The following is a 26,184-nucleotide window of genomic DNA, read 5'->3' as shown; positions in this document are numbered from 1 at the left end:
ACATTGAAAAGAATACAACTGACAAAATAACGGCTCTGGGAGATATAGGTCCAAATAAGTTTGCCTCACTCTCCTGGCTGTGCTGCACTCGCGTCCATGAATGCTGTTGTTAATGCTCATAGTGGCAGTAGTGCTAACCTGCAGTAGCGCACCTCTGCCGCCTACGGGTAACCACGATGGGCCAAATTGCGCATTAACTTGACACTCGCTATCAAATTGCGTTTTTTTTTTTAACGCACTAATTTGCGTGTAATTAATCTAGATGAACGCATTAATATGACAGCCTTAGTAATTATCTTTGTTTAGTTTGAAAGTAAACCTCTTGAGTGGAGTTCATTGCCGCCAAGCAGCGCTCTCAAATTTTTATTGGCAAGTCAAAGCCCAAAAAATTAGCAGGACAACGGCTTGTATTTTGAAAAACTCGTATCTCAAGGCGTCACAGTATTTATTTTTCCTTAAAATGAAGGTCAGCCTTAAACATTTGTTAGATGTGACCTCACTAGTCTAAACATGACATTCTGATTAATATTAAATTTGTGGAATAAGAGTTTTGAAGCAAAATCCAGCCATTTTTATCCATCTCAGGGGGCGGCCATTTTGCCACTTGCTGTCGACTGCAGATGACATCAATGTTGCTCAAGGCTCAGGCAAGGACCAATCACAGCTCACCTGTTTTCTGAAGCTGCGCTGTGATTGCTCGTTACCTGAGACCTGAGCAACTGTGAGGTCATCTTCAGTCGACAGCAAGTGGCAAAATGGCCGTCCCCTTAGATGGATAAAAATGGCTGGATTTTGCTGCTTAACTCATATGAACCAGAATACCATATTTAGACCAGTGGGGCTGCATAGAACATACTATTTTCAAGAAAAAAATGGAGGCTGATTTCCACTTCAAAAAACCAAACGCTTTTTTTTAAACAATGTATCATCAACTTCCGATATGTGGAATGCAACTTTTCCTTGAAATGGAAGCAAAATGCAGTTGAATACTCGAACAAGCACAGAGCAGTTGCGTTTCAACTGGGACACACACACACACACTGACTAACAGTCATCTGTGGAGTGTTATAAAATGGTGTCTGTCAACGAAGTGTGTAAATACACAAACACATAACATGTTTGAAAACAGACTCAAGTCAGCTGGCATGCCGTCTGCTTCTGGCCAATTACTTCTGAAGCCACATTTACACTTTAAATAGTTAGTTTCTGACGCCTCACGGTCACCTTTTGGGGATTGTGGGAAAAAAAATTTGTAGGAACTATTTCCGTTTCAGTTTGCTTGTCTCTATTTGTTTATGTTTTAATCTGTCCTATGAAACTTTCAAAAGTAACCACCTAAAGTTGTGCCTTCCTGAAAACTAGAGTAGAGAAACAGATGGATTTCTAAATACAGCTTCAAACTGCACACGTCATAATCCTGGATTGATTATTTTGGCGAGGCACATGCAGAGACACCGAGTGGCAACATGTGGCCGGCGGCCGGCGGCCTGCACTCCAAGCTCTTTTTTATTAGGCGAACAGTTGGCAGTCCAGTTTTTCCAGTTCAGACGCACGCATTTATTTCCTTTTTCTTTCAACGAGGTGAATTCTTTGTAACATAATCTGAAGCCGGTGACGTTTGACGGCTATGAGCTTGAGAGTCAAATCGGACAAAGAATCATTTAGCATGAGCGAATGCCAGTGGTCTGTGCCTTCACATTGATTGACTCGCTTAACAAAAAGACCAAATGAATGTGTTTGCTTTTTATCTGCTAATTCTTGAAGCATTGCATTCATTCCTTCATTCATTTTTGGTTTATCCTGGGCAGGAATGGTGCTAATGGGAATCTCGGAAGTCCACAGGAAAGTTTTTTTCGAGTGGGAGGACAATGTGAGTACAAGTTGTTTTTTTCATACCCCGTTACCTCATCCAAAAGTGTTCCGTATATTTCCAAACAACACTAAAACACCAGTGACTGTCTCTTAGTCATTGCCCCAACCTGTTGGGGCTCCGTCCACCCCCCTGCAGGGCAGAAGTTGACTATTAGGGTGAGGAGGGGAAGGCAAAGAAAAGATTTACAATACATGAGTAGCTGTGAAGCAACTGACTCTCTGTGACAATCAGGTCTTGGTCTTTACAGTGAGTCCCATTGACCTGCATGAGCTGCTACTTGTCCTAAGTGACGCCGACTGTCTGTCATTGAAACGCAGACACATGCAGTGAAAGCATGAGTTGGGGACAAGCTGTGGACAAACAACAGAAGAAGGATGATCTTAACAGTGTTTTCCCTCATCCAATCCTTACTTGGTTCATGCTCATTAAATATGGACCACGGGCCGAAAGTTGCCAGGACTTCCTCTGAGGCACTGTTGCTCAAAGCAAGAGTGGGTGGGCTGACTTGTTAATGGACTCTGAGTCACAGTATCAATTCACGTCATCGAATTTGACGGGGGACAACCAACGGTCATCAATGGCGGCTCGGCTGTAGTTTCTGCTTGGACTTAAATGCTCCACTTGGACGCTGCAGGCTTCGCCACCCTCGCACTAATAAGCGAGATTCGCATCTGAAGAGGAAGCGGGAGAAGTCTGTGGGCATTCTCACGCTTTGTTTCTGACTCATTCATAAGGGCAACCTTGAACCCAGCGCACACCCCCACATACATGTACCAATTGAATCTAAAAGTATTTCTCTTATTGAACACAGTTTTTCTCATCTTAGTCAATAACCAATGCTCCATCTTCCCGTCATGTGTCTTCTTCTCTCCTCTTTCACCAACCCTCATCTCGACCTGAAGTTTAAGAGGTACCACAGGGAGATCATAACAGAGCTGGAGAGGAAGACGGACATGGATGTGAAATACATGACTGTGAGTTGTACTTTGGAGTGTGGATGCAATATATTACATCAATTGTTGGTAGCCAAAACGTAGCCAAAAATAGATGTGTTAGCAGCCCATTGTTTCATGTGGTTTCTTAACTCTGCAACACCAAAAAACTCCTACTTCAAACTGTTTTTTTTTTTGGGCGGGGGGGGGGGGTTATTTCCGAAACCAACAAGTGTCACACTGCAGGTAGCATCATGTTCTTTAAAGCTAATCAAGGGCCAACACATATTTATGTTAGCAGTGATAACAAATATGTATGTGCCAGTGATTTCTCGTTAGCTAATATTGTTTCGATTGTGCATGAAAGTGAGCATAAAATATTAAAACTTGGAACCAGATTTTTGTGCATGATTAATTGCGTGAAACGGTCCAAGAGAGATGATATCATGAACATTATTTGTGAGATTAGTGTTAGTTATCAGCCATTCAGGTCAACAGTGATGAAGTTTATAATACTTTTTTGAGTAAATTATAGACCCCCAATGCCCCCCCCCCCCAAAGTCAATTTGCATTATCTGAGAATACTTTAGATGTAAAAAAAAATACTAAAAATAGGGGTGACATGGCTCAGTGGTAGGGTCATTTCCCATCTGTGAGGTTGTGGGTTCGATCCTCACCCCTGGTGACCATGTCAAAGTGTCCTTGAGCAAGACACTGAAACCTGATTTGCTTCCAGTGGATGTGGCAACAACACTGGTGTGTGAATGGGTGAATGCAAGGCTATGTCAAGTGCTTTAGGCTAAAAAAAATATATTAAATAAAAGATTTAAAAATTTAAAAGCGCTACATAAATAGAAGTCCATTCCATAAAAAATTGCTTTTATCAGAAATAAAATATTTGTACTAAATACACAAAAAAATATGCCTTTGTGTTTGAATTTCTTAACTATACATTTTTTTTACCTCTGCATAAGTAGGCTAAAGTGCAATAAATGCTGCTTAGAGTCACCTCAATGTGCCTTGACTTGAAGATGAAAAATTATGACATCACATAACATTGGTGATGTGGGTAAATATAAAATAAAAAAAATAAAAAAGGGTTGTTTTTTGGCCATAATAGATATCACCGTTTGACTCAACTGTGTGGGGATTAATTTGAAGAGATGTCCATAAACACTGTTTGTGTGCCTTAAACTTGGTAAATGCTAAAAATGTCAGCAAGTCTTCCCAAGAAGATTAGTAGGACTGTAGGGCAGATGCAACATTTGCTCAGAAAACTTATTCAAGTTATGTTCAATTCATTTTTGTGTCTACAGTGAGGAGAGAAGATAACTACACAAAAGCTCCACAAAACGTAACAACTGACATTACAGTTTGATTTACTCTATAACCCTGACAGTGAATAGTTTGTGTTTGGCAACTCCAGTAGACATTTGAGTCATTGTGTTAATTACTTACTTTAATTGTGGTTGTTAATGCATGCTGTAATTGCTTCAACATGAAACTATTTGCTTAGTTTATGTTGCGGTACGCCTTAAGTGGCTACAGTTCATTTCTGCAGATCGTTTTTAGTTTTAGTGTTGAAACCCCCAACAGTAAATCTAGTGCAGAATAATTCTCACCAATCTATCCAAACAACACTGCCTAGAAATTGCAAAAACACCCTTGACATGGCAAGCTTGTGCACGATTGCTACTGTCTAACAAGCTTCTGCCACTGTGAATCTTTGGTCATCTCTGCAGGCCACATTTAAAAGGTACCAGATGGAGCACAAGATGAAGCAGGACTCACTGGAGAAATCCCAGGCAGACCTGAAAAAGCTCCGCAGAAAGAGCCAAGGCAAGAACGCCACCAAGTATGAAAACAAAGAGAGTGAGGTAAGACGGATGCAGACACACCTTTAGACACCTGACACATTTGTCAATGTGACCTCACTCGCGCGCGCGCGCACACACACACACGCACACACACACTTGTCTTTGAATCATCATGGGGACTCATTGACTTGATGCATTTCCTTGCCTCTTCCCCTAACCCCAACCATCAAAATTGATTGCCTACCTCCATTTCTTACCCTAACCTCAACCATAACCCAATTCAAACCTAAACTCTAAAACCAAGTTTTGACCCTCAAAAAGAGGTCTAAACTTGTGTTGCCCAGCAAAATGGCCCCACGTGGACGGGTGGGCCCCACAACTCTGTGAAATCCCGAAATGTTGGCCTCACTATGTCACAAAAACAAGACCACACACAATTGTCTTTGTATCATCGTGGGGACATCTCATTGACATGATGCATTTCCTAGCCCCTCCCCCTAACCCCAACCATCAAAAATGATTGCCTACCCCTATTCCTTACCCTAACCTCTAACCATAACCCAATTCAAACCTAAACTCTAAAACCAAGTCTTGACCCTCAAAAAGAGGTCTGAACTTGTGTTGCCCAGCAAAATGGCCCCACATGGACGGGTGGGCCCCATAACTCTGTGAAATCCCGAAATGTTGGCCCCACTATGTAACAAAAACAAGACCACACACACACACACAATTGTCTTTGTATCATCGTGGGGACATCTCATTGACTTGATGCATTTCCTAGCCCCTCCCCCTAACTCCAACCATCAAAAATGATTGCCTACCCCCATTCCTTACCCTAACCTCAACCATAACCCAATTCAAACCTACACTCTAAAACGAAATCTTGACCCTCAAAAAGAGGTCTGAACTTGTGGGGACCACCAAAATGTCCCCACAATTTCAAGTCGTTTCCTTCAATGGTAGTTAAACCTGGAAAAACACACAAGTATGGGCCCCACAATGTAGCAAAGACAAAAGCACACGCCACACACACACTCACAGGTCTATTCCTATTTGCCAAGATATAATAAGCCACATCAGCAAATGTGGCGATATTTAGGGACAAAAGGTACATAATGCATGTGGCAGAAGTTGGACCGAAAAATATCTTGCCTACACACTGACAAACATTACTCATGCAAAGAGTGTGTCCTATAATCCCGTCCAGAAGGAATTGTGGATCGGGGTGAAAACATTTATTTTGTGCGCGGGTTCACAAAGTGACCCCTTGGAACTAAGTCAGTAGGATGTATACCGGATTAGAAATTTGTATTCCTTACTGACAGAGTAACAACAGTACTGTTAGTGCCTTGTTTGCAGTAGCTATTACTTGTAATACCGCAGTGTGTGATTTGAGTGTTTTACGAGATGTTTATTAGCGACAGTTAGCTACTTCCGCTACCGGAAGTGATGCGCTTTGTCTTTCAGAATAAGCGCGTAGTACAGTTGCAGTGGGAGTGAAGTGCTCCATATATTTGGAAAAGTCCAGCGCTTATGTAACCTTCCAAGCATCGATCGAGGCAGGCCACGTGTGTCTTTGTGAATCTTTGAGGGTTTTATGTATTCTGACAATACACTTGGCGCTACTGGTGGGTTGAACAACCCCAGGGACACAAACAGAATGAAGTCAAACTTGCACAGATTTGATCCAAATGCACTTTAATTTGTCATTGACTAGGGATATTATTTATCCAAGTTTCTGTCTGAATAAAGATGGATCTCGCCTCACTTAAAACACAGGTCGTCCATAGCAACAGGCTTGATGTAGTGCCCACGGGTGAAAAGTGAAAAAGTTTTGTTTCCGTTGTTTATGTATGATCGAGAGGTTTTCAGAAATTCACACGCCTTTTATTTTCTCTCTTCCACTTGTTAGTGGGAAATATGCCACCCACCAGTTGATTTGTTATATCTGCCTGTGTTGTTATGCAGTTCATTTTTATTTATATTTGTTGGTATAAAATATAAGGCAGGGGTCCTCTGATTAGAACAATTAGGGGACCTGAAACATAACTGGTGAGAAAATAAGGTTGTTATGTGTAAAATATTACATTACGATCATGGGATAGTGCTATGTAACAAAAATGCACCTTTTTAATTATTAGAAAAACACGTTGGACAGTAATGTACAGTGCCAGTTGTAAAATTCCAGTCAGCTTTTTTAATCGCCTGACATCTTAATTGACAAATGTGAGGCTTCCCACAAAATGGCAGATTCATGGGCAGCCGGTCATGTCGCTAGCATTGTTGCTTTTTATTCATATTTGTAGTAGTAGTACATTGTTTATTATTAGTTCAGTTGACATTTGTTAACATGGATGCTCCGAGTGTAAGCCTGCAAATGTAACAGCTCTAGATTGACAGGATCATGTAAGGACTTCCTTGTAATAAAAGAGCATACAGGGCACCATTGTTTGAGCCAACACCTCTTCTGTTGTTTGACATTGATTCATTGACCAAAATGAAAATGTGTTTCTGGGAAGCACCAGGAAGTTTTTCGTGTGCGCATGAGAAATATCTCGTGAACCCCCGAAAGTTTTCTCATGCATATGAGAAACCGCTGAGCGAGTTTTTATCTGACGTGCACATGAGCATTGTTTTTAATTGTGCATGGTATGATAAGTGGAGAAAATGGCTGTAGAAGAGGACATACTCTGTTTGAATTAATGTTGTTCTGATATTGGTACCGGGAGAGGTCCCAATCCATTATCTCTGATGCTAATAGAGGACTTTGAATGCGGCAACTTGTGTCCTCCTCGTGCACGACATTCACTGATGTGTGACTGCATGCTGAGCCAATATATCCTATTGGCCCTTGAATGCTCTGAACCAATGGCAGGGCAGCTTTAGAATAAAAAAAATAAAAAATAACTTTTTTTTTTTTTTTTTCAAACGATGTGGTATCGGTACGGTATCCGTATCAGCATCGGCCGATACTGCAAAACTCAGTATCGGAATCAGTATCCGGGGCCAAAGAAACGGTATCAAAACAACACTAAATGGAATATATGGACCTGATTGTGTCGCCAACCAAATAACTTTTGCTATCTGTACGCATGGCCAGTTTTTTTGGTGGGCGGTAATTGATTCTGTTTATGCCATAGGAAAAAAATGCACAAGTGGGTGAAACAAACCTGCTGCTCCAAGATATATATATATATATAGTGCTCAGCATAAATGAGTACACCCCCTATGAAAAATAACACTTTAAACAATATATCAATGAAATCCAAAAAAAAAAAAATCAAAATATTGACAAAACTAAATTTGTATAACATCTGTTTAACTTATAACATGAAAGTAAGGTTAATAATATACATTAGAGAACAGAATTTTCAATTTTATTCAAATTTGGGTGATGCAAAATTGAGTATACTGAAAGTCTCTGGAGCAAAGCCCAAAAAGCCCAAATTTTAGACTCCAAACGTCTACAGTTGAGTCTAATTATTCATTACACAGGTGTCAAGCACTGTTGACTATAAATGGGTGTTACTTAAAGAAAACACTTTCCCATTTCATGCTGTTAGCAATGGCACCACACGGAAGAGAAATGTCACAGGATCCGAGAAAGAAAATAATTTATTTGCACAACAAAGGTGATCAGCAGAAGCTTTACTTATCTGTCAGAATACTGTAGCAAAATTGGTACAAAAGTTTTAAAAAGGTGGAACTCCAACCATCTCATAGAGACGTCAAGGTCATTCAGGGATGTTAACAACTCGGCAGCAGCGTCTTCCAATGAGAAAGGTGGAAGAAAATCGACATCCAAGTTCGCTGCAGTTATCTAAGGAAATAAAAAGCCAAACTGGGGTGACTATTTCCCGTGACACAATACGGCGTACACTGCAGAGGAATGGCATGATTGGGTGCCGTCCACGGAGGAAGCCTCTCCTAAAGCCCAGGCACAAAAGAAGTGCGCCTAGAGTTTGCCAGGGCCTATGCTGACAAAGATGAAGACTACTGGGACTCTATACTCTGGAGTGATGAGACCAAGATCAAAGTTTTTGGAACTAAGGGCTTCAAAACTGTATGCCGTCGCAAAGGTGAGAAATACAAGGAAAAATGTGTGGTGCCTACAGTGAAACATGGTGGTGGCAGTGCCCTCATGTGGGGTTGCATGAGTACTGCTGGTGTCGGGGAGCTGCATTTCAGTGACGGCATCATAAATTCACAGAGAAAGAGAAAAGATGCTGCCATCACTTAGTGGCCTTGGTCGTCGTGCACTTTTCCAACATGACAATGATCCTAAGCACACATCTAAGGCCACTGTTGGATTTCTGAAGAAGAAGCAGGTGAAAGTGATTCAGTGGCCAAGTATGTCTCCTGATCTGAACCCAATTGAACACCTATGGGGAATTCTAAAGAGAAAAGTTGAGCATCACTCTCAATCCTACATGTAATCTCTAAAAGAGGCCATTGTTGAAGAATTGAAAAAGATTTCAATTCAAGCTTTCATTCAATGCCTAGAAGACTTGGTGCTGTGATTAAAAATTGTGGAGGCCATACAAAGTACAAAAAAAAAATAATAATAATTGAGGGGTGTACTCATTTTTGCATCACCCCTATTTGGGTAAAACTGAAAAATGTGTAGTGAAATGTTTTATTTTTAACATTACTTCCATGTTCTAAGTTAACCAGATGTATATTAAACTTGGTCTTGCCAAAATTTGGAAATTGTTTTTGTGTTCATTGAGATATTTTTTAAAATGTTACTTTTCAAAGGGGGTGTACTCATTTACGCTGAGCACTTGTGTGTGTATATATATATATACACACGCGTGGACTCACGCCGACACGACTTTGTCGTCTGCTTTTGTAGATAACACACAGGATGTGTCCTGCCCCTTTTGTCCGTCCTTTCACGAGACCTTTTTGTCCAAAACTGCACTCTTGTCTCTGGGATCCACTGCCTGGGTGTGATTAGAAAGTTGAAAAAGAAACCTCACTCATTTCAAATCACTTCATCATGAGAGGTTAGCTGAGCGGCGACCGCGACTATACGGCTGTAAAGCATATGGACAGCAAGATAAGGCAACGTCAGGATCAATTCCCATTAAGCTGGTGGATAACACAAGCTGTCTTTTGCTCAAGACTGATAACCCCTGTGATTGTGAAGCACTTGTGTGTAAGACACACCTATAAATGCGTGTGTGTGTGTGTGTGTGTGTCCTCAGTGCGTGGAGATGCTGACAAACCGGCAAATGGACATGCAGCTGTTTATTGCGGACGGCTGCAAAGAGGCTCTACTGGAGGAGAAGAGACGCTTCTGTTTCCTGGTGGACAAACACTGCATGTTTTCCTATCAGATCGCATCGTTTCATGACAAGGTTGCGCAACACACCTGCCATTTTTTTAGGTTACAGTTTGGATGCTTTCGCTTGACTGAGTATGTCACTGTCGAAGCTTGTCTTAGTGGATGCTAAATGACAGACAAGTCCAAACTCATTACGTTTGAAAGACAAGACAAAAACAGAGCCACTGACCTACATTGCAACAAAAATTATAATTATTTGTCTTTTTCTTACATTAAATTATTTCTCAGTGTTCTGTTCTCTTTTTTTCGTAGTATTTCTCTTGGCTACACTACTTCCAATACTTGTGTATGGATGTTAGATTTTTTTGTCCAATCAGATATCGGCATCTGTGTTGTCAAATTATTCTAATCTGCGCAGGGCATTGAGAATCAGTAGTGGCCCATGTAACTTCCGATATATCATTAATGGGAGAGCCAGAGCGCCGGCCCAAATGACATCAGCATTTTCCCGTCCTCTGGTTGGTCAGAGCATAACTTACTTACTTACAGCCACCTTCAACTATAGCAAAAAAACGTCTGTAGCATTCAGCATATTAATACATTTAATATTCTGCATCTCTGGTGATGTGATGCTTTTAGCTAAATGTTTTTTGTCACATTATTTTATGATTAATTTTAGTGATTCTGAAAAGCTCCCAAATAAAAATAAATAAATTAAAAAAAGATTGGCAGGATTCAGACTTTCTCAGCATTCTGAGTTTAAAATCAGAATTCTGACTTTAAAGTGAGAATTCTCACTTTCTCAGAATTCTCACTTTCTCACTCACAATTCATAGCTCTATGTCACAAAGTCAGAATTCTCACTTTAAAGTCTGAATCGTGTAATTAAAGTCAGAATTCTCACTTTAAAGTCAGAATTTTGTGATTAAAGTCAGAAAAAACTTTCATCACAAAATTCTGACTTTAAAGTGAGAATTCTGACTTTAATCACACAATTCTGACTTTAAAGTCTGACTTTAATCACACAATTCTGACTTTAAAGTCTGACTTTAATCACACAATTCTGACTTTAAAGTGACAATTCTGACTTTAAAGTGAGAATTTTGTAATTAAAGTCAGAATTGTCACTTTAAAGTCAGAATTGTGTGATTAAAGTCAGAATTGTGTGATTAAAGTCAGAATTCTCACTTTAAAGTCAGAATTTTGTGATGAAAGTCAGAATTCTCACTTAAAAGTCAGAATTCTCACTTTAAAGTCAGAATTTTGTGATTAAAGTCAGTTAAAACGACCTTAAAGTGAGAATTCTCACTTTGAAGTCAGAATTCTGTGATTAAAGTCAGAATTCTGAGATTAAAGTGAGAATCCTCACTTTAAAGTCAGAATTCTGTGATTAAAGCCAGAATTCTGAGAATAAAGTCAGAATCCTGCCAACCCCTTTTTTTTTCTTCACTGGCCCTAATCCTCTTCCGTATATAATGATTAGTTACCATACTGATGAAATGATAGTTATGCAATTACAAGATTTTGTTTGTTGGTCTGGTCAGGCAAGAGACATCCTAATGGAGAAGCTGACCAGCTGGCAGGACCAGTGCAACGACGCCACAGACATGCCCGAAAGCATTATGACCATGATCGAGGGACTACGTACCCCCATCTCCATAACACCGCTGCCCTCTCCCACACCCTCGCGACGCAGTTTGGTATGTTGGGGTCACCCAACACATGTGGATGTCCATGAAAAGAAAAAACAATTTTTTTGATGTGCGCCCTGTGGAAGGACAGAACAAGTTCAGTGAATGTCTCAACAATGGTGTCTTTGAATTAAGTATGATGTCATCGAATGGGCATCTAATAATACAACTAATTCAGACTAAGTGATCATTTGCATGCTAACATTAGCATCACTGCGTGTATGTGTGTGACAGAACATCTCAGCTCCACCAGCTCCATCTCAGAAAGCTCATGTCAGCCCACTAGTGAACATGTTCACTCCAGACAGCAAAACTCCTAGAGTACCCACGACTAGCAACAACAACACAGGTATACAAACAAGCTAGTGGAGAGCTTGCTTTTTCAAACACATCCTTTTTAACATCCTTCAATTTCTTTCCTGCCACCAGACCCTGAGAGCAACGGGGAGAACAATCTGGCCAGGTCCGTGTCTGTGGCCACGGGTCTCAACAACGTGGTGAAAAGGCCGCGGGTTCGCACCATCTTCCCTCATACCGCCGGCAACAACAACACCCTGCTCAGCTTTGACGAGGGAGACGTCATCATCCTGCTCATACCCGAAGAGAAAGATGGGTGGATGTATGGTGAAATGGAGAAGAACGGAAAGTGAGTCTTATGCTATTGACTTCTAGCCTTTGCTTGGATTGCTGAACATACTGACTGGACGAAAGCACAAAAATAGTCCTGGTTCTCTCATGTCTCACAAACCACTCATTAAATAGAATGTTAAGAATGAAACAGTTTTTGCCACATTGCTTCGATCCAGTGGACATTATGCCACTCCTTTTGTTTTTGCACCTTAACCACCTGGCCCATACATCCTACATACAGATTGCGTATGTATAGTATGTAAATTGGAGCTTGTCAAAAGTCCCATGTGGTTTGGATAAATAAACGTGTAATTGTCTTTGTTTAGTATAACTTTAAATGTAAACTCCATATGGCTATTTGTTGAATAACTGTCCACTATCATCCAAACTACAAGCAAAAATAATAATAATAATAATTTTAATTTTAGTCCCACTAAAAACCCACTAAAAACTTAACGTCAGGTCACTCATATCTCAAGGCACCACCGTATTTGTATTTAGGAGGTACCACAATATGTTTTCAATAGTTTAGAGAATTAAGACAAAAATAGTCATTTTATTCCAAAATTGTCAAATCATGGGAAATTATTTTTTTCTCCCTGAGCTATATGGTTTTCAAAATTGCATCATATCATATCCCCCAAAAATACCAAGGTCTGACTCTGAGAATCATGAATCATTCACCAAAAATTCAGTAGCAAAAAAAACACACCGAAAAAGACGTGTCGTTGTGCTTATCAGAGCGCACCTTGTGACCAGGGTTTAGCTTTAAGGCATTGTGGTTTCGTCTTTGTCTTCAGCTCTGATAATGTAACTGGGCAACTCACGCCCCCAAACACAACTGAAAAACTAATCTTGACAGTCCCACTGCAATAGAAATACACTGAACATTTAATTGGAGACTTTCCTTTCCATTTTTACTGAATGATGGCTGCCTGCTAGGCCACGCAAGTTTGATCGATGGAAAGCTGATCAGGTCACAATAGGGATGGACATGATGAACATGTGGAAAACTCCCCTACGAGTCAACAAAGGCTACCATGAACGTGTAATTTCATCTAGTGCAAATATTGACACACACACACACACACACACAGATGGGTGCAGTCGCCACATAAGGAAAAATCTAACGGGTGAAACAGTAACAATGATACATACAGTATTGATTTACCGCAATAAAGCAATATGACACAATTTCTGTTGTTGCCATGGTAACCTCAGACTACCTATTTTAGTGGTGTACAACTTTGGGATGTTGGGCGTTCAGGTTCAATTTCAGGACGAACCTAAAATGCAATACAACTTTGATAAGTGAACTAAATTTTGACCTTGAAATGTCGTCATATCTTTTCCCTTCTTCCAGGAGGGGCTGGTTCCCTTCGTCATACTGCCGTGCATTCTCTGAGCCACTCGTGAACAACAACAGGTAAGGTGACTCCAACTAATGCGCGCACACACACACACACGCACACACACACACAAACAGGTTTCACATTGCAATCAAGCTGTATTGTTGCCTGAACTTCCTTTAGTTTCCCTATTAGCGTGGTAAGCTATTGAACCCTTACGGGAGTACTCCCCTTATTCAACCTTTTGATTCTTATTGTCCTGAGTTGCATTCCTCCTGGAGCCCCCTCCCACATTTTCTTTCCCAAACTTTTTCAGCAGAGAGTCCAAATTAGAAGGTTCCTTGCTATTAAAATACATCATGTATTGCCAAAAAGAACAAAACAGACACTTCATAGTATGAATCAAAAAGTTAATAAATCACAGTAATTTCTGGACTACAAGGCGCACCTGACTATAAGCCGCACTAGCTAAATTCGGGGAATACGTGAGTTTTTAACACAAATAAGGCGCACCTGTAAGCCGCAGGTGTTTTAATGTTCCCGCTCCTTTTCCATAATGAGGGCGCAAATTGTCTTGCCCTCGTTCTGTCTCTCCTACTGTATTTGGGCTCACTTGGTTTGTTTTGCTCTTGCGCTTCCTTTATAGTGCGCCCCCTTGTGATCTGATGGATAAGCCGCACCTTTATATTAGCCGCAGGGTCTAATGCAGTGAAAAAAGTAGCGGCTTGTAGTCCAGAAATTACTGTAACTCATTCATTGCAATTGACATTTATATTCCTCAAATGGAATCAAAACATTTATTGCCACTGACAAAAATATTCGTCAAATACATTTTTAATTTTTTTGACGTTGGAAGAGTGTCTGTCTCGCCCAGTTTGGCGTACCCAAAACAAAATATCATCTCACACCAGATGGGGACTCCCCAAAATGATTAACCTTCATTTTGCTCATGACGATTAAATGTGCAATTTACGTGATGCAGTGTGTCGGTGGCGCCGTACCGCAGCCGGAGCGTGGTCAACCTGCACCACCAGGACACGGAAACGGATGAGGCCACCATGATCCTCCCCCCGGAGGACTACGCCGACAACCCGAGGCGCGCCGCCGTCAAGACGCACCACCCGTCGACCACAAACGTCAACAATCACCGGCAGCATTCCCCCACGCCCTCCTCCGTCTCCTCGTTGTCGTCGTCTGATCATCACGCGGTCAGTCACTAGCTCACATTGTGTTGTTGCCTTCTGAGGTAGACAGACAAGGACTGGGACATAAATTAATATCAATATGTATCGTCATAGACACGTGATTGATATCAAAATGTGTTTACTACAATGTTCAATAGAAAAGAATACTGTAAACGCAAACATAACAGCATAACGTAAATGAGGCATAGAATTCCACTTTAATAAATTCCATAAATAAAAAAGGTAAAACTAGGGGTGCCAAAATGAGTGTGTTAATTGTGAGTTAATTTCAAGTTCCTTTAACGCCACTCATTTTCTTAACGCACGATTAAGGACCGCCCTTTACTTGTAAAGTCTGTAGTGGGGGAATTCTAGTCTAGACGCGCCCACGTCAAAATTACGCAGTAATAAATTTAAGAATAATGCATACTTTTGTGGAGACTGGGGTGAAGTTGTAGTGCAGAATTTCACAAGTTACTTCATGTTGAAGATTAAATAGCTCTTAACTCTTTTACTGCCACACGTCCAAGAAAACAACCCCGACAGTGCCAGCCGAATTTGAGCATTTTAACTCATCTTTCAAGGCAAACAGAATATTGTGTACAGACGCTCCCCACCTTACGAACGAGTTACGTTCCGGACGATCGTTCGTAAGGTGAATTTGTTCGTAAGTTGCTTCAGTGCTATATTTTGTATTATAATTTATGTTTAAAGCCTATATAAGTATATTGAAGGTTTATATAAGTATGTTTAAGGCTTGTACAAGTAACCTGCATTGGTTTGTACTGAAAAAAACTTTTAATAAAATGGAGAGAATACGTACAGTACTGTACTGTACTACGAATGTTAGAGAGAGAGAGCGAGAGCGAGACACACACACACAGTATGTACATGTACGTAATAAGATAAATAAAATGAAGTTTAACTTACTTTTGGAAGATGTACTCGATGCTTAAGGAGATGATGGAGGAGGAGGAAGAGGAGGATTTTATATCATGAGAGATTCTTCGTCGTCGCTGGAATCGGCTTCAAAAGTTATTTCCTGCTTCATGGGGACCGGCATTTCTTCCTCCTCCTCCTCGCCACGTTGCTCAGCCTCCAATGAGCTCTCACAGCGCCAATCGTCGGTATTAGCGGCGGAAAGAAGCACTACGCGCAATACAAAATCTAACTTACAGAATTTCTTTCCTAACATTTTTCGACATAATGTACGCGCAGAAATGTTCGTATGTACCGTTGTTCGTAACTCGAATGTTCGTAAGTAGGGGAGCGTCTGTACTTTGACTACGTAAACATGCCAAATGAAAGATCGCGTTCCATTCTTTCATTAGAAAAAAAAGTATGTTTCTACCTTATCCCGTTCTTCATTAATCACTATTTAAAAATAGGTAATTTGAGTGACATTGAGCGAAAATTGAAAAGATACGGACGAAAGAAGCTTTTTGTGAAAAGATACATTTTCTGCACAACAGTGACTTTGACATTAATATTTTTTGTTTAGTGACGCATGTGAATTTGATTTAATGTTACAAAGGCTTTGATCATTCACGTCATCCTTGAAAACGTTCTATTTCATCATATAGGTCGTGATTCACAGCAATTGCATACACCGGCAGAACATTGAAAAGAGATACAATACTGCCATCTGCTGGCCATAGTTAGTGGGTGCTTGTGATTTCACAAGTCCATTGACTAGGCAGCGCTGCGCAACAACTTCCACTACCCATTGAGGGGGAAAAAATTTAGTAAACGTCATTAAACGTTTTTGGCGGTAAAAGAGTTCATATGACAAGAAAAATGCACTGAGCTGTCACCAACGTCTTATAAATGTAATTATGCCATCTAGTAGCAGAAAAATGACCAACACAAATCAATATCACACTAATTTTTTACACTACAGGACATCTTTTTAATTTTAAGTCAATTTTATGAATTATTATGAAGTTACTGTATCAATGACTAAGAGATGCAGCTATATTTCTATTCGATTTTTAAAAATTCCACTTTTATGTTAACAAGAGTACGAAAACCTAGAAAAAACATTTTATTGTACACTTTATTGTACATTTAGAACAGATTAAAAAAAAAATACGATTACTCGTCAACTATTGAAGTTATGTGATTAAAAAATGTAATCGCCTGACACCCCTAGATAAAACTAAAAAAAAAATGTTTAAAAAAAATAGATGGACGGAATGTAAAAATATAGTAACTTAACGCCCCAAATACCATTTGAGGAAATGCAATAGTTGTGAAGCGGGAAATCCAGGCAAGTTGTACACAGGGAATTCCCTTGCAACAATAGCAAAGGACGCCGCTCCCATTTGTTGTGCAATATATCTGCAAACTGAAACTTTGCCTGTCATCTGTCATGTCCACAGAGGGTCTTTCTCAAGTCTTCATACCGCTGTTCAAATTCCAGGTTTTTCTCATTTTTTTAAATGAGAGCAATAGAGATCATTTCAAAACTTTTTTTCCACAATTAATGTGACCAATAACTACTACAACTCAATTGGAATAAAAAAAAGCCTTCAAGAAAAGTAAATTGAAAACCATCTGGGATAATGTGGTTGCACAAGTGTGCACACCCTCTTATAGCTGGTGCGGTCATCGTTTACTGTAGTATGTGCGAAGGCAGCGATGTTATTTCCTCTGTTGCCCGGTTACTGAGAACACCTGCGACTCCTTGACTAAGCTTTTATGCTTCCATGCATGTACGCCAACTGTGACAGTCTGCAGAGCTTACACAACCACAACCTCCTTTGGCTGGAAATTGCTCACTTTGATGTACAGTAAAGCAGTTTTTTAGTTTCCTTCGCTTAAGGCAAATGAAGGACATTTGTACGACGGCGTATTAGGGCCACGTATAAATACATATTTTTTTAGAGGGCGGGGCAATATTCTGAGAAAAAAACTCGCACATTTGCCACATTTTAAGGGTCAAATTTGTCACTTTATAAAAATTTTCGAGAAAAAATACTCGTAGCGTACTACTTGACTATTTGTGCCAATACTTTTTGGTGGGGTTTCCAAATAAGGAGATAATAATTGCTTTAGCATACAGTAGATTAACCATATGATGTTAAGCATTCGCTTTTTGAAGCGAAGTGTACGGCCACTGGCCTGCGACAAAGACGCCTCACTTTGCGAAGGTCCACACCCGGACGATCAAGCATATAAGTTAATTTGTTAAAATGTATATTTACGTTTCCAGAATTATTATTTACACGTTCATACATTTTGTTTTGTTTTTTTGTACAAGAATCTTAAGTTGATGTGTCGAATCTGCTGCTCTCCGTCATTCACTTGCATTTACCTTAAGTATGCTAGCATCTGATTGGTTAGTGTTAGTCAGCTGATAGGGGATCAGGAAGTGTTGTTGCTCTGGCTCCGGTGAATGATGAGTAAAATTTTAATTTAAGAACGAATCAATCTCCATCCTGCCTTTTCATTTCATAAACAGTGTCCCATTAACCACCATCCAATCCTCACATGATTAGACTATAGCTACGCTACGTGCGTTTCTCGCGACTTTATAAAGTGGCAAATTTGCTACTTTTTAAACTTGCAAATTTGCCACTTTATAAAGTCGAAAAAAAAAACGTGTAGATTTGCGAGTTTATAAAGTGGCAAATTTGCGAGTTTATAAAGTGGCAAATTTGTGATTTTTTTTTTCCACGGGAAATTGCCCCCGCCCTCTAAAAAAAAAACATATTTGTACGTGGCCCTAATAAGCCGTCGTACATTTATTTCATCAAGGGCTTTTCTTGTTTTCTTAACTCTTAAATTTAGTATGTACAGTGAAGTATTTTGCAGCGGTTCAGACAAATGATATAATTACGTACAATGGGCATTTGAGGTTTAGATATTTGAGGGCTTTTGATAACGCTTCCTCTGACTGAGCTTTTGTTTTGTACAAAAGCCCTTATTCTTAATTCCTAATTCAATTCCCACTCAGCAACAGTCTGAAGGTGAGGGAGAAAACTCCGCAAAGGGGTGCAAATTACACACACAAATGGCAATGATTTATGTGTCATACTGCCAATAGGAAGCCATTTCACAAAGTATTTTGTTTTGGTGGGTTTTAGGTGCGTTAATTACAAATGCTGGCCAGTACTGTTATTTATTTATTTTTGTTTAGCAAAACTGTTGATCTCGCAAAACACACCTGCAACAATCATCACACATTAATACCAAATAAAAAAAAATTGAAAATCTACGCAGAATAGAATATTACACAATAGAACGTTGTCAGAATAGGAGAAAGGAGAGCTGGGAGAGGCGTGTGGATTCTCTGGAATGCACTTGTCACCAGGACTAAAACAATGCAACCTCACTGGTTTGCTATCAAGAACAATCAGCACTGAATGGAAAGAATGACCTCAAAGGTCAATAAACTGCGTCCCTGGAGAGTTCATTACCTTCTATTGTTGGATGTGAAAGAATAATCGTACAGTTTCCTATGTTTTAATCACATGAAGGACATTCTGAAATTTACGGAATGGGACATGCAAGTCTATCGAATGTAGGATATTTGTCTTTGTTTACTGTACAAAGAAAACATTCATACATGTAGATAGGAAATTAGGAAGTAAATAGCGGTGGACCAAAGTTGTGCAAGCATGCAGTTTCTCTGTGCTTGACTGCCATCTTGTGGTAACTACTGAGGACTGCTAGTTGAAACAACCTACTACCGCTACTACTACTACAAAAAAGTACCAAATTCGGTTCTATTTAAATCAACATTTGATGTATGTGTGTGCTTTTTTTTCTCATATCAGAAATACTGTATTTATATTACCAAGTACCACAATCTTAACATTTCCAGAAACAACATTCTTTTAAGAAATTAAAAAATGAAGATTTTTTTTGGGGGGGGGGGGGGGGTAATTAAACATTGCTTGGTTAAAGCTCTAATTCTATTTTAAATATTTCATATTAGTTACTTTGTTGGGGGAGGGAGTGGGTTGGGGGGGGTCAATCAAAAACTATAAATTTGTAAAAAAAAAATATTAAAATTGACCAAATTTAGAGAGAAGCTTCCGCCCAACAGCAAAACACTAAATCAAGGTTAGGCACATTATTTTAAATGTGAATCTTTTCATTAGTTTTATTTTATTCAGTATAATAGTATTTACAGATGCATGTTTTTTAGGTATATTATTATACATATTTTATATGCATTTTGTATGGTAAAGTAATGCATATGGAAATATTTTCAAAAGTTTTGTTATATTCATATTAAGATGCATTAGATCTTTTGAAGCCATTTAAAATTTCACTGAGTTTTAACAGTGGCTGGCTGTATTTTAGATTACATTGTGTGTGGCATATTATTATTATTATTATGACTTGTGATCCCAACTTGCACTTCCAGATAGTCAAGATTCCGCTCATTGCCTCATGTTGTATTTCTCCACACAAGAAGTCTTAACATAGTTTTATTTTTTTAAGGGCGTTCCATGAAAAGTATTCGGTAACGTGTGACTCAAAGAACCTTTTTGTTTCCCTCCACAGACAAACCAGACCAATGGCATCCCCAGACCTACACCTGCCTACCTGGCGTAAGTCATTGACTGTTGTTCAAAATGATTTACTTATTTCCTAATCATTATATTGGGAATTTTTATAAGTGGACCCCACTAAAAATGACAAAAGCTATGTACACTACTCACAAAAAGTTAGGGATATTTATTTAGCTTTCAGGTGAAATTTGTGGAAAATGTACAAAGTTCACGCTACAGTGATATATCATGAAAGTAGGACATTTAAGTAGAAACAAAAGTTAACAATAACAATGGTGGGTACACCACAACAAACACTTTTAACGTCTCAATTACTCGTCATGTGCCCTTGAGCATCAATGACAGCTTGACAACGGCGTCTAGTGTTGATCACAAGTTGACTCATTGTTTGCTGAGCGTTGACATTAACCGTTGATTTTCCACTTAAAAAGTTCATGCTCGACCGGCACTTGTCCTCGTTTCATCATCTAAGCAGAAGTTATGCTATTATTGTCTATTGATTCTCTGTTACAGAACATAATGGGGGATTTATCGACTAGTCGGTTCACATGTTAATCCTTCCTGTGTGTTTGTTATCCAGGGGAGGCAACCCGTTTTCCACCGTGCGACTACGTCCGACCGTTACCAACGATCGCTCGGCCCCGGCCATCTGATCTTTGCTCAACTTTAACATGCTGCACACATGGAAGTATTTGGGACCTTTTACAGGACTGATGCTCCTCTATTTAGACTTGAAATGTCTGTCTGTGATGGTGATACTTGGAAATAACCACATCCAGACCGACCATGCACACGCAGAGCCAGGGAGAAAAAACTGTACATGTATTTTCAAAATTACAGTTGTTAGGATGTGTGTTCTTTTGTTGTTGTTGCCACTGGGAATGGAGGAGCAGCCCACGTTACCTTTAGGCCCAAACTAGTTACGCACTAGTAGTCTTCATATCAAGGATATGGAATAAGTGCTCAAATGCCTTTCTGTAAAGCCGTTTGAGCATTTGCTCCATCGTCTTGATGTGAAGTTTAATGTCCATATACTAGTATGCTTTGTCATCAGGACTAACACCAATTACACTTAATTAACTACTTAATTGCAGTGATGCATTATCATCACTTCTAGGCCCAATGTGCGTGTTTTTGTTTTTTGGAATACTTTTCATGTTCAAAATAAACATTTAAATGAACTAGTAGGCATGTGTCACAATAGTAGCCTCCTAAACGCTACTAGAAGTACCAAAATGCCCACAAGTAGTTTTGCCTCACTGATAACATGTACTTGCCCTACTGGTATGCCAAAGTTGTCCTATTAATTACTAGTAAAGTCAAAGAATGTACTAGTACATGGACTTTGAGCTGGAAATCAAGGCTATTGAATACTCAAATGGCCTTTTGTCTCTATTATTTGTCTTCACTACACCTAGTAGCAAAACTAGTATACTAGTAGAACTATGTGTTACTATTAAGGCTAAACTGTTGACAGCTGTGTACTACCAGTAGGATACTACTGAACTCATACAATTCTACTAGTAGTGCTACAGATTTCAACTAGTGTGCTGAATTGTAGTAAGGTCAAAGGGCGTACTAGTACATGGACCTGTAGATATCAAGGATATGAAATAAATGCTCAAACTTTTTTCCATACAAAGATGTTTGAAATTCCTGGCATTTTTTAACGCTTGTTTTAAGTCACAATTTAAAAAACAAAACAAACAAAAAAAGTACAATTTTATGGGGAATAAGTATGAAATGTTTGGGAAAGTTGTAATTTCACTTGAAAGTCCATTTCCTAGAATAAAGTTCAAGTTTTGCAATTGGGCTGTTTTTTCTTAAACAGTTGGCAGCATAAATATGTCACAATACAAGGAGAAACTGTTTTTATGAAGAAAATGTGTCACTGACTGCTGTTGGCAAAGGAACTTGCTACAAGATACAGGTATCCCCTCCACCCATCAGTCATCCTTCGAATTTCATATATAATACAGAGTGAACTGAAAATAATGCAACATCATTTCCAACCAGTGTGCTGGATGTGGAATTTAAACTCATCATGGTATTCTGCCAAAAGTTGAATCAATGTAACTGGACTTGATTTAACCCCTAATTTCCTAGCAAGCTGAATTCTCGCGGTATTTGTGAGCTCACAAATTTTGTACCGAAACCGTTGATTTCAACCGATCCGAACCGACCAATCACAGAGCGACATTGTGTTCAGGGCGTGATATGCATCTGACGACACCAGGAAGCCAGCGCCGACGCGGGGGTAGGGCAAACAAACAAACCTAACATGGACGAATGGACGCTGCAATTGTTCTTGCAGAATTACTTACCATTTCCTTGTTGAATGTTGAACAGCGAGAGACGGTCCGTGCATTTTTAGCTGGTAAATATGTTCGTGCTTTCCCCACCCCCTTTGACGAACACTGAGTTTTATCCGTGACCGTGATTGGTCAAAATAAACGTACACAATGCCTCATCGTCCGATTAGCTCGCAGTATTGTACAGACTGTCCCGCATTTCCTGGGCAAATCACGGTGGAGCAGTGCCAGATTGATATTGTGGAACCTTGAGTGAATCACAATTATCAATCTTACAGAATGTCCCGCCTTTCCTGGGCAAATCACCATGGAGCAGTGCTAAATTAACCTGTGTCCCCCCAACCACATAAAATATTGTCACCGTCCTAATCTACAATAATGGCCTAAGACCCCCCGTTTTTTTCTGACACCACAAACAAAATTGAACCAAATACTGGTATTACATTTATTAATTTAATTTCAGTGCTAGAATTGACTGGATAATCTGTTAATTAAGGATAGGGCTGATTTTATCATATGTGGCCGGCATCATGATATTTTTGGTTAAACACGAGTTTGGCTAGGGTGAAAATATGTGCCTTTGCTCAATAAGGTTGGGAAACTGCCGTACAGTAGTTTTCCGCCGTGGTGTAAATTCTGCCAAGCAGCAAGAGTGTGGCAAAAAATTTAATGGCGCGGATATCAATGCAGCAAAGAACAAATTTACAATGGACAAAAATGACAACTTACCATAACGCTGATCAGTGGGAACCCTTGAGGTCTACTTCGATGTGCTCAATGAATTTGTGCATTTTGGTGCCCCTCAGTACTTCTGTCCTTTTTTTCCTTAAAAAAAAAAACTCCACTCCAGACTTTGAACTCGGAATGCTTGGTCTCCTCCATGTGCCGAAGTAGTTTTGAAGGCTTCATTTGTGTCGTTTGCAGTCTTGATTAACCTTAATTGCGCGTTGAGAATCACCAAGCAGTTATGGTATGTGTGTTGTTAATTGCGTCCTTTAAAGCAGAGGTCCCCAACCCTGGTCCTCAGGGACCGGTATCCAACCTGTTTTCCATGTCTCCCACAGCCAACACGGGTGGAGATAGTTATCAGCCTTCTCCAGAGATTGCTGATTAGCTGATGATATGAATCACCTGTGTTGGCTGTGGGAGGCATGGAAAACAGGCTGGATGGATAGCGGTCCCTGAGGACCAGGGTTGGGGACCTCTGCTTTAAAGAATTGTATTTGTTGTTTTAAAAAGGGCTGTGGCGTTATATTAACAGCGTCTAACAAGTAGCCAATGTAATCCCCCCAGCGACCTGTGAGGCAGTAAATGGTTGTGCGTTATGAATCTAACTAGCAACAAGTGGAACTGGCTGGTACATGTTTGTTGTTTTTTAGTAGGCTTATAGGGTACTTATGATTGAGCTTTATGAAATTTGCCAGGCAACAAGTGCCCTGGAATCATGTGATGTATCCTGTGACAAAAATCCAAATAAGTGGTGCTCAAACGGACCAAACTGATTCGCTCTGGACTGTCAACCCACACTACATTACTGTCTGGAACAAACTTTTTTGAGCCTCATTGATTGATCAAACAACATTAATATTTTAGCAAATGAGACAAACATCAACTACCCTGTGCAATGTGAAAGTGCAAACCTTTATTATGTGTGCAGAAAAACAGAAATACTTGGGGCTGAAAAACGCCTAACGCTGTAACTGTGCATTACGATTGCTCTTCGTCTTGGTTTTCTTGGCCTCTTTGCGGATCCTTGAGACGGAGGATTGTGATGAGATCAGTTTCTGGAAGAGTGCTTGAAAAGGGGAAGGAAGATGTATATTTTCATGAGAATGAACTGTTTATAAGGGGGCAAAAAATATAACTTTAGTGCCTTATGATATTAAGCCTGTATTTCACTGAGTGGAGAAGGCTCACGAGGGTGTGCGCACATACCAATTTTTTTTTTTTTTTGTGGTCAAGGTTCATTCAAGGTTGCAAAACATTGCAAAGACATTTGCAAACAGTTTTCCTACTTTGTCTTGCCACCAATAAATTTTGAACATGTTTGCGACCTGTCCACAAGTGGTTTTACTCAACTGGACTCAAATGAGCAGGAGCTCGTTTACCTGCAGGTTGAGTAGAAGGATTTGTACCTAAAGCCGGACTGTGAAAGGGTTTTTACTTTCTGGACCTGGATTTTGACACCTCTGTTAATGATGAGTTATTACCTCGTGCTCTGTGGCGTGAGGAAGATAAACTGCCGGTAGCGTTGACTATCAGCCACTCCCAGCATCATTTCCATTGAGATCTTTCGATTCACCATGTCCTAAATTCAACATCACACTGGACTTCAAGACACGCTTTTTACTCTACTTAACATTGAAACAAAACTTGACTTACCATATAAACATCAAATTCATCCAGGCAGCGGAAGGGCGCCTCTGTGATGGCCCAGAGTGAGAGAACGAAGCACACGGTGGAGAAGGAGCGCTCGCCCCCCGAAAGCGATCGCATGTTGGCCCAGTCGCCCTCACTTCCTCTTCCAGGCTGAACCTGTTGGGATGACAGAGCCCGTTGAGGCCCCAGTTGGTGAAAATCATGTCCGGGGCGGTGTTCTCACGGAGATTGTGAGGGTCTCCTTCTTGTGGTCAAAGTTCATGGTTCCTGTGTAGCCTCTCTGCGCCAGCATGCTGTTGAAGTAATATTTACAACGCGCTGACAGGAACCTGCAGACAAGGAGGTGTGGAGATGTTTACAGCACATTTGCGGTACTCAAGGAAATAAGCTTGCTTGCTTTCCCTCGCTTACCTCCTCAGGTCACCAAAAACCTTAAGTCTTTGATCCATAACCCGGTCCAGCTTTTTGATGAACGTGGCCAGGTTCTTCATCTCCTGCCCGGTTTTCTTGTACTTCGCCAGAGCATCACGGTACTCTCTGCAACAGCCATGTTGGATAAAAAGGACTCAACTACCGGCAACTATCAATTGTGAAATTCAAAGCACAGGTAACACTTGCATTTGCCATGACGCTGCATTCACACAATGACCCCTGCGGCTACGGCAGCCGTTTTCGCACCTCACTTACCGGCATTCAGTTATACCACTAGTTGTAGTAAGAGCGACAGGTTGTGACGCGTTTTTGGCACTTCCCTTAAAAAATAAGTTACATTTTGACTACCGTAGTTGGGAGCAGAATGGAAAGGAGCAGAGATACGCACGCGCACACACAAGCAACGTTGCGTTGAGTCATTGGAGTGCCACTGTATTACCAATATCTACAACGGATGACATTAAATGCAGTCAAATACTGTACTTCAAGAATATGGCTTGCAATGTGAATGCTCATATAGTATATACATAAATATATACAGTACATTTTGAATTAGTAAAAAAATTTAAATAATTTGAAGTTTTACTGTCAGTTTTAATTTTGCTGCTTTTGCTGATGTTTTAGTTTTTTGTCAAGGTACCATTTCAGTACCGGTATCGAAGTATTTTATGCATGTATAGTGTTGAAATGTTAGTATTGAGTCGTTACAAGACAACTTCCGACTTTGAAAAAAATAAGGGAAAAACATCTGAAAAGAAAAACCAAAAAAC

At 40.0% G+C, this 26,184-nt stretch overlaps 2 protein-coding genes across 4 annotated transcripts in view; one reads left to right on the top strand and one right to left on the bottom strand.

The window, feature by feature from the left end:
- Positions 1-22,099, top strand: part of baiap2l1b (BAR/IMD domain containing adaptor protein 2 like 1b) — a 34,431-nt gene extending 12,332 nt beyond the window's left edge. Inside the window, exons 5-15 of the mRNA XM_077557788.1 lie at positions 1,809-1,870; positions 2,776-2,847; positions 4,548-4,682; positions 9,833-9,985; positions 11,457-11,612; positions 11,838-11,952; positions 12,033-12,249; positions 13,597-13,659; positions 14,565-14,790; positions 20,284-20,330; positions 20,872-22,099. Coding sequence (XP_077413914.1) covers positions 1,809-1,870; positions 2,776-2,847; positions 4,548-4,682; positions 9,833-9,985; positions 11,457-11,612; positions 11,838-11,952; positions 12,033-12,249; positions 13,597-13,659; positions 14,565-14,790; positions 20,284-20,330; positions 20,872-20,944 — 1,319 coding nt within the window. The 3' untranslated portion in view covers positions 20,945-22,099. The remainder of the gene's footprint in view (positions 1-1,808; positions 1,871-2,775; positions 2,848-4,547; positions 4,683-9,832; positions 9,986-11,456; positions 11,613-11,837; positions 11,953-12,032; positions 12,250-13,596; positions 13,660-14,564; positions 14,791-20,283; positions 20,331-20,871) is intronic.
- Positions 22,100-24,223: 2,124 nt separating this feature from the next.
- LOC144044238 (structural maintenance of chromosomes protein 6) overlaps positions 24,224-26,184 on the bottom strand; it is a 28,308-nt gene continuing 26,347 nt past the window's right edge. For all 3 annotated transcript variants that reach the window (XM_077558512.1, XM_077558513.1, XM_077558514.1), the window contains exons 23-27: positions 25,394-25,519; positions 25,206-25,311; positions 24,986-25,138; positions 24,814-24,911; positions 24,224-24,398 (exon numbers count right to left, since the gene is read on the bottom strand). In XM_077558512.1, coding sequence (XP_077414638.1) covers positions 24,311-24,398; positions 24,814-24,911; positions 24,986-25,138; positions 25,206-25,311; positions 25,394-25,519 — 571 coding nt within the window. In that variant the 3' untranslated portion in view covers positions 24,224-24,310. The remainder of the gene's footprint in view (positions 24,399-24,813; positions 24,912-24,985; positions 25,139-25,205; positions 25,312-25,393; positions 25,520-26,184) is intronic.

Source organism: Vanacampus margaritifer, chromosome 2 (genome assembly GCF_051991255.1).
Source record: "Vanacampus margaritifer isolate UIUO_Vmar chromosome 2, RoL_Vmar_1.0, whole genome shotgun sequence".
Lineage (NCBI taxonomy): Eukaryota > Metazoa > Chordata > Actinopteri > Syngnathiformes > Syngnathidae > Vanacampus > Vanacampus margaritifer.
The sequence above is the reverse complement of the archived record's forward strand: the minus strand, read 5'-3'. Positions and strand labels throughout refer to the sequence as shown.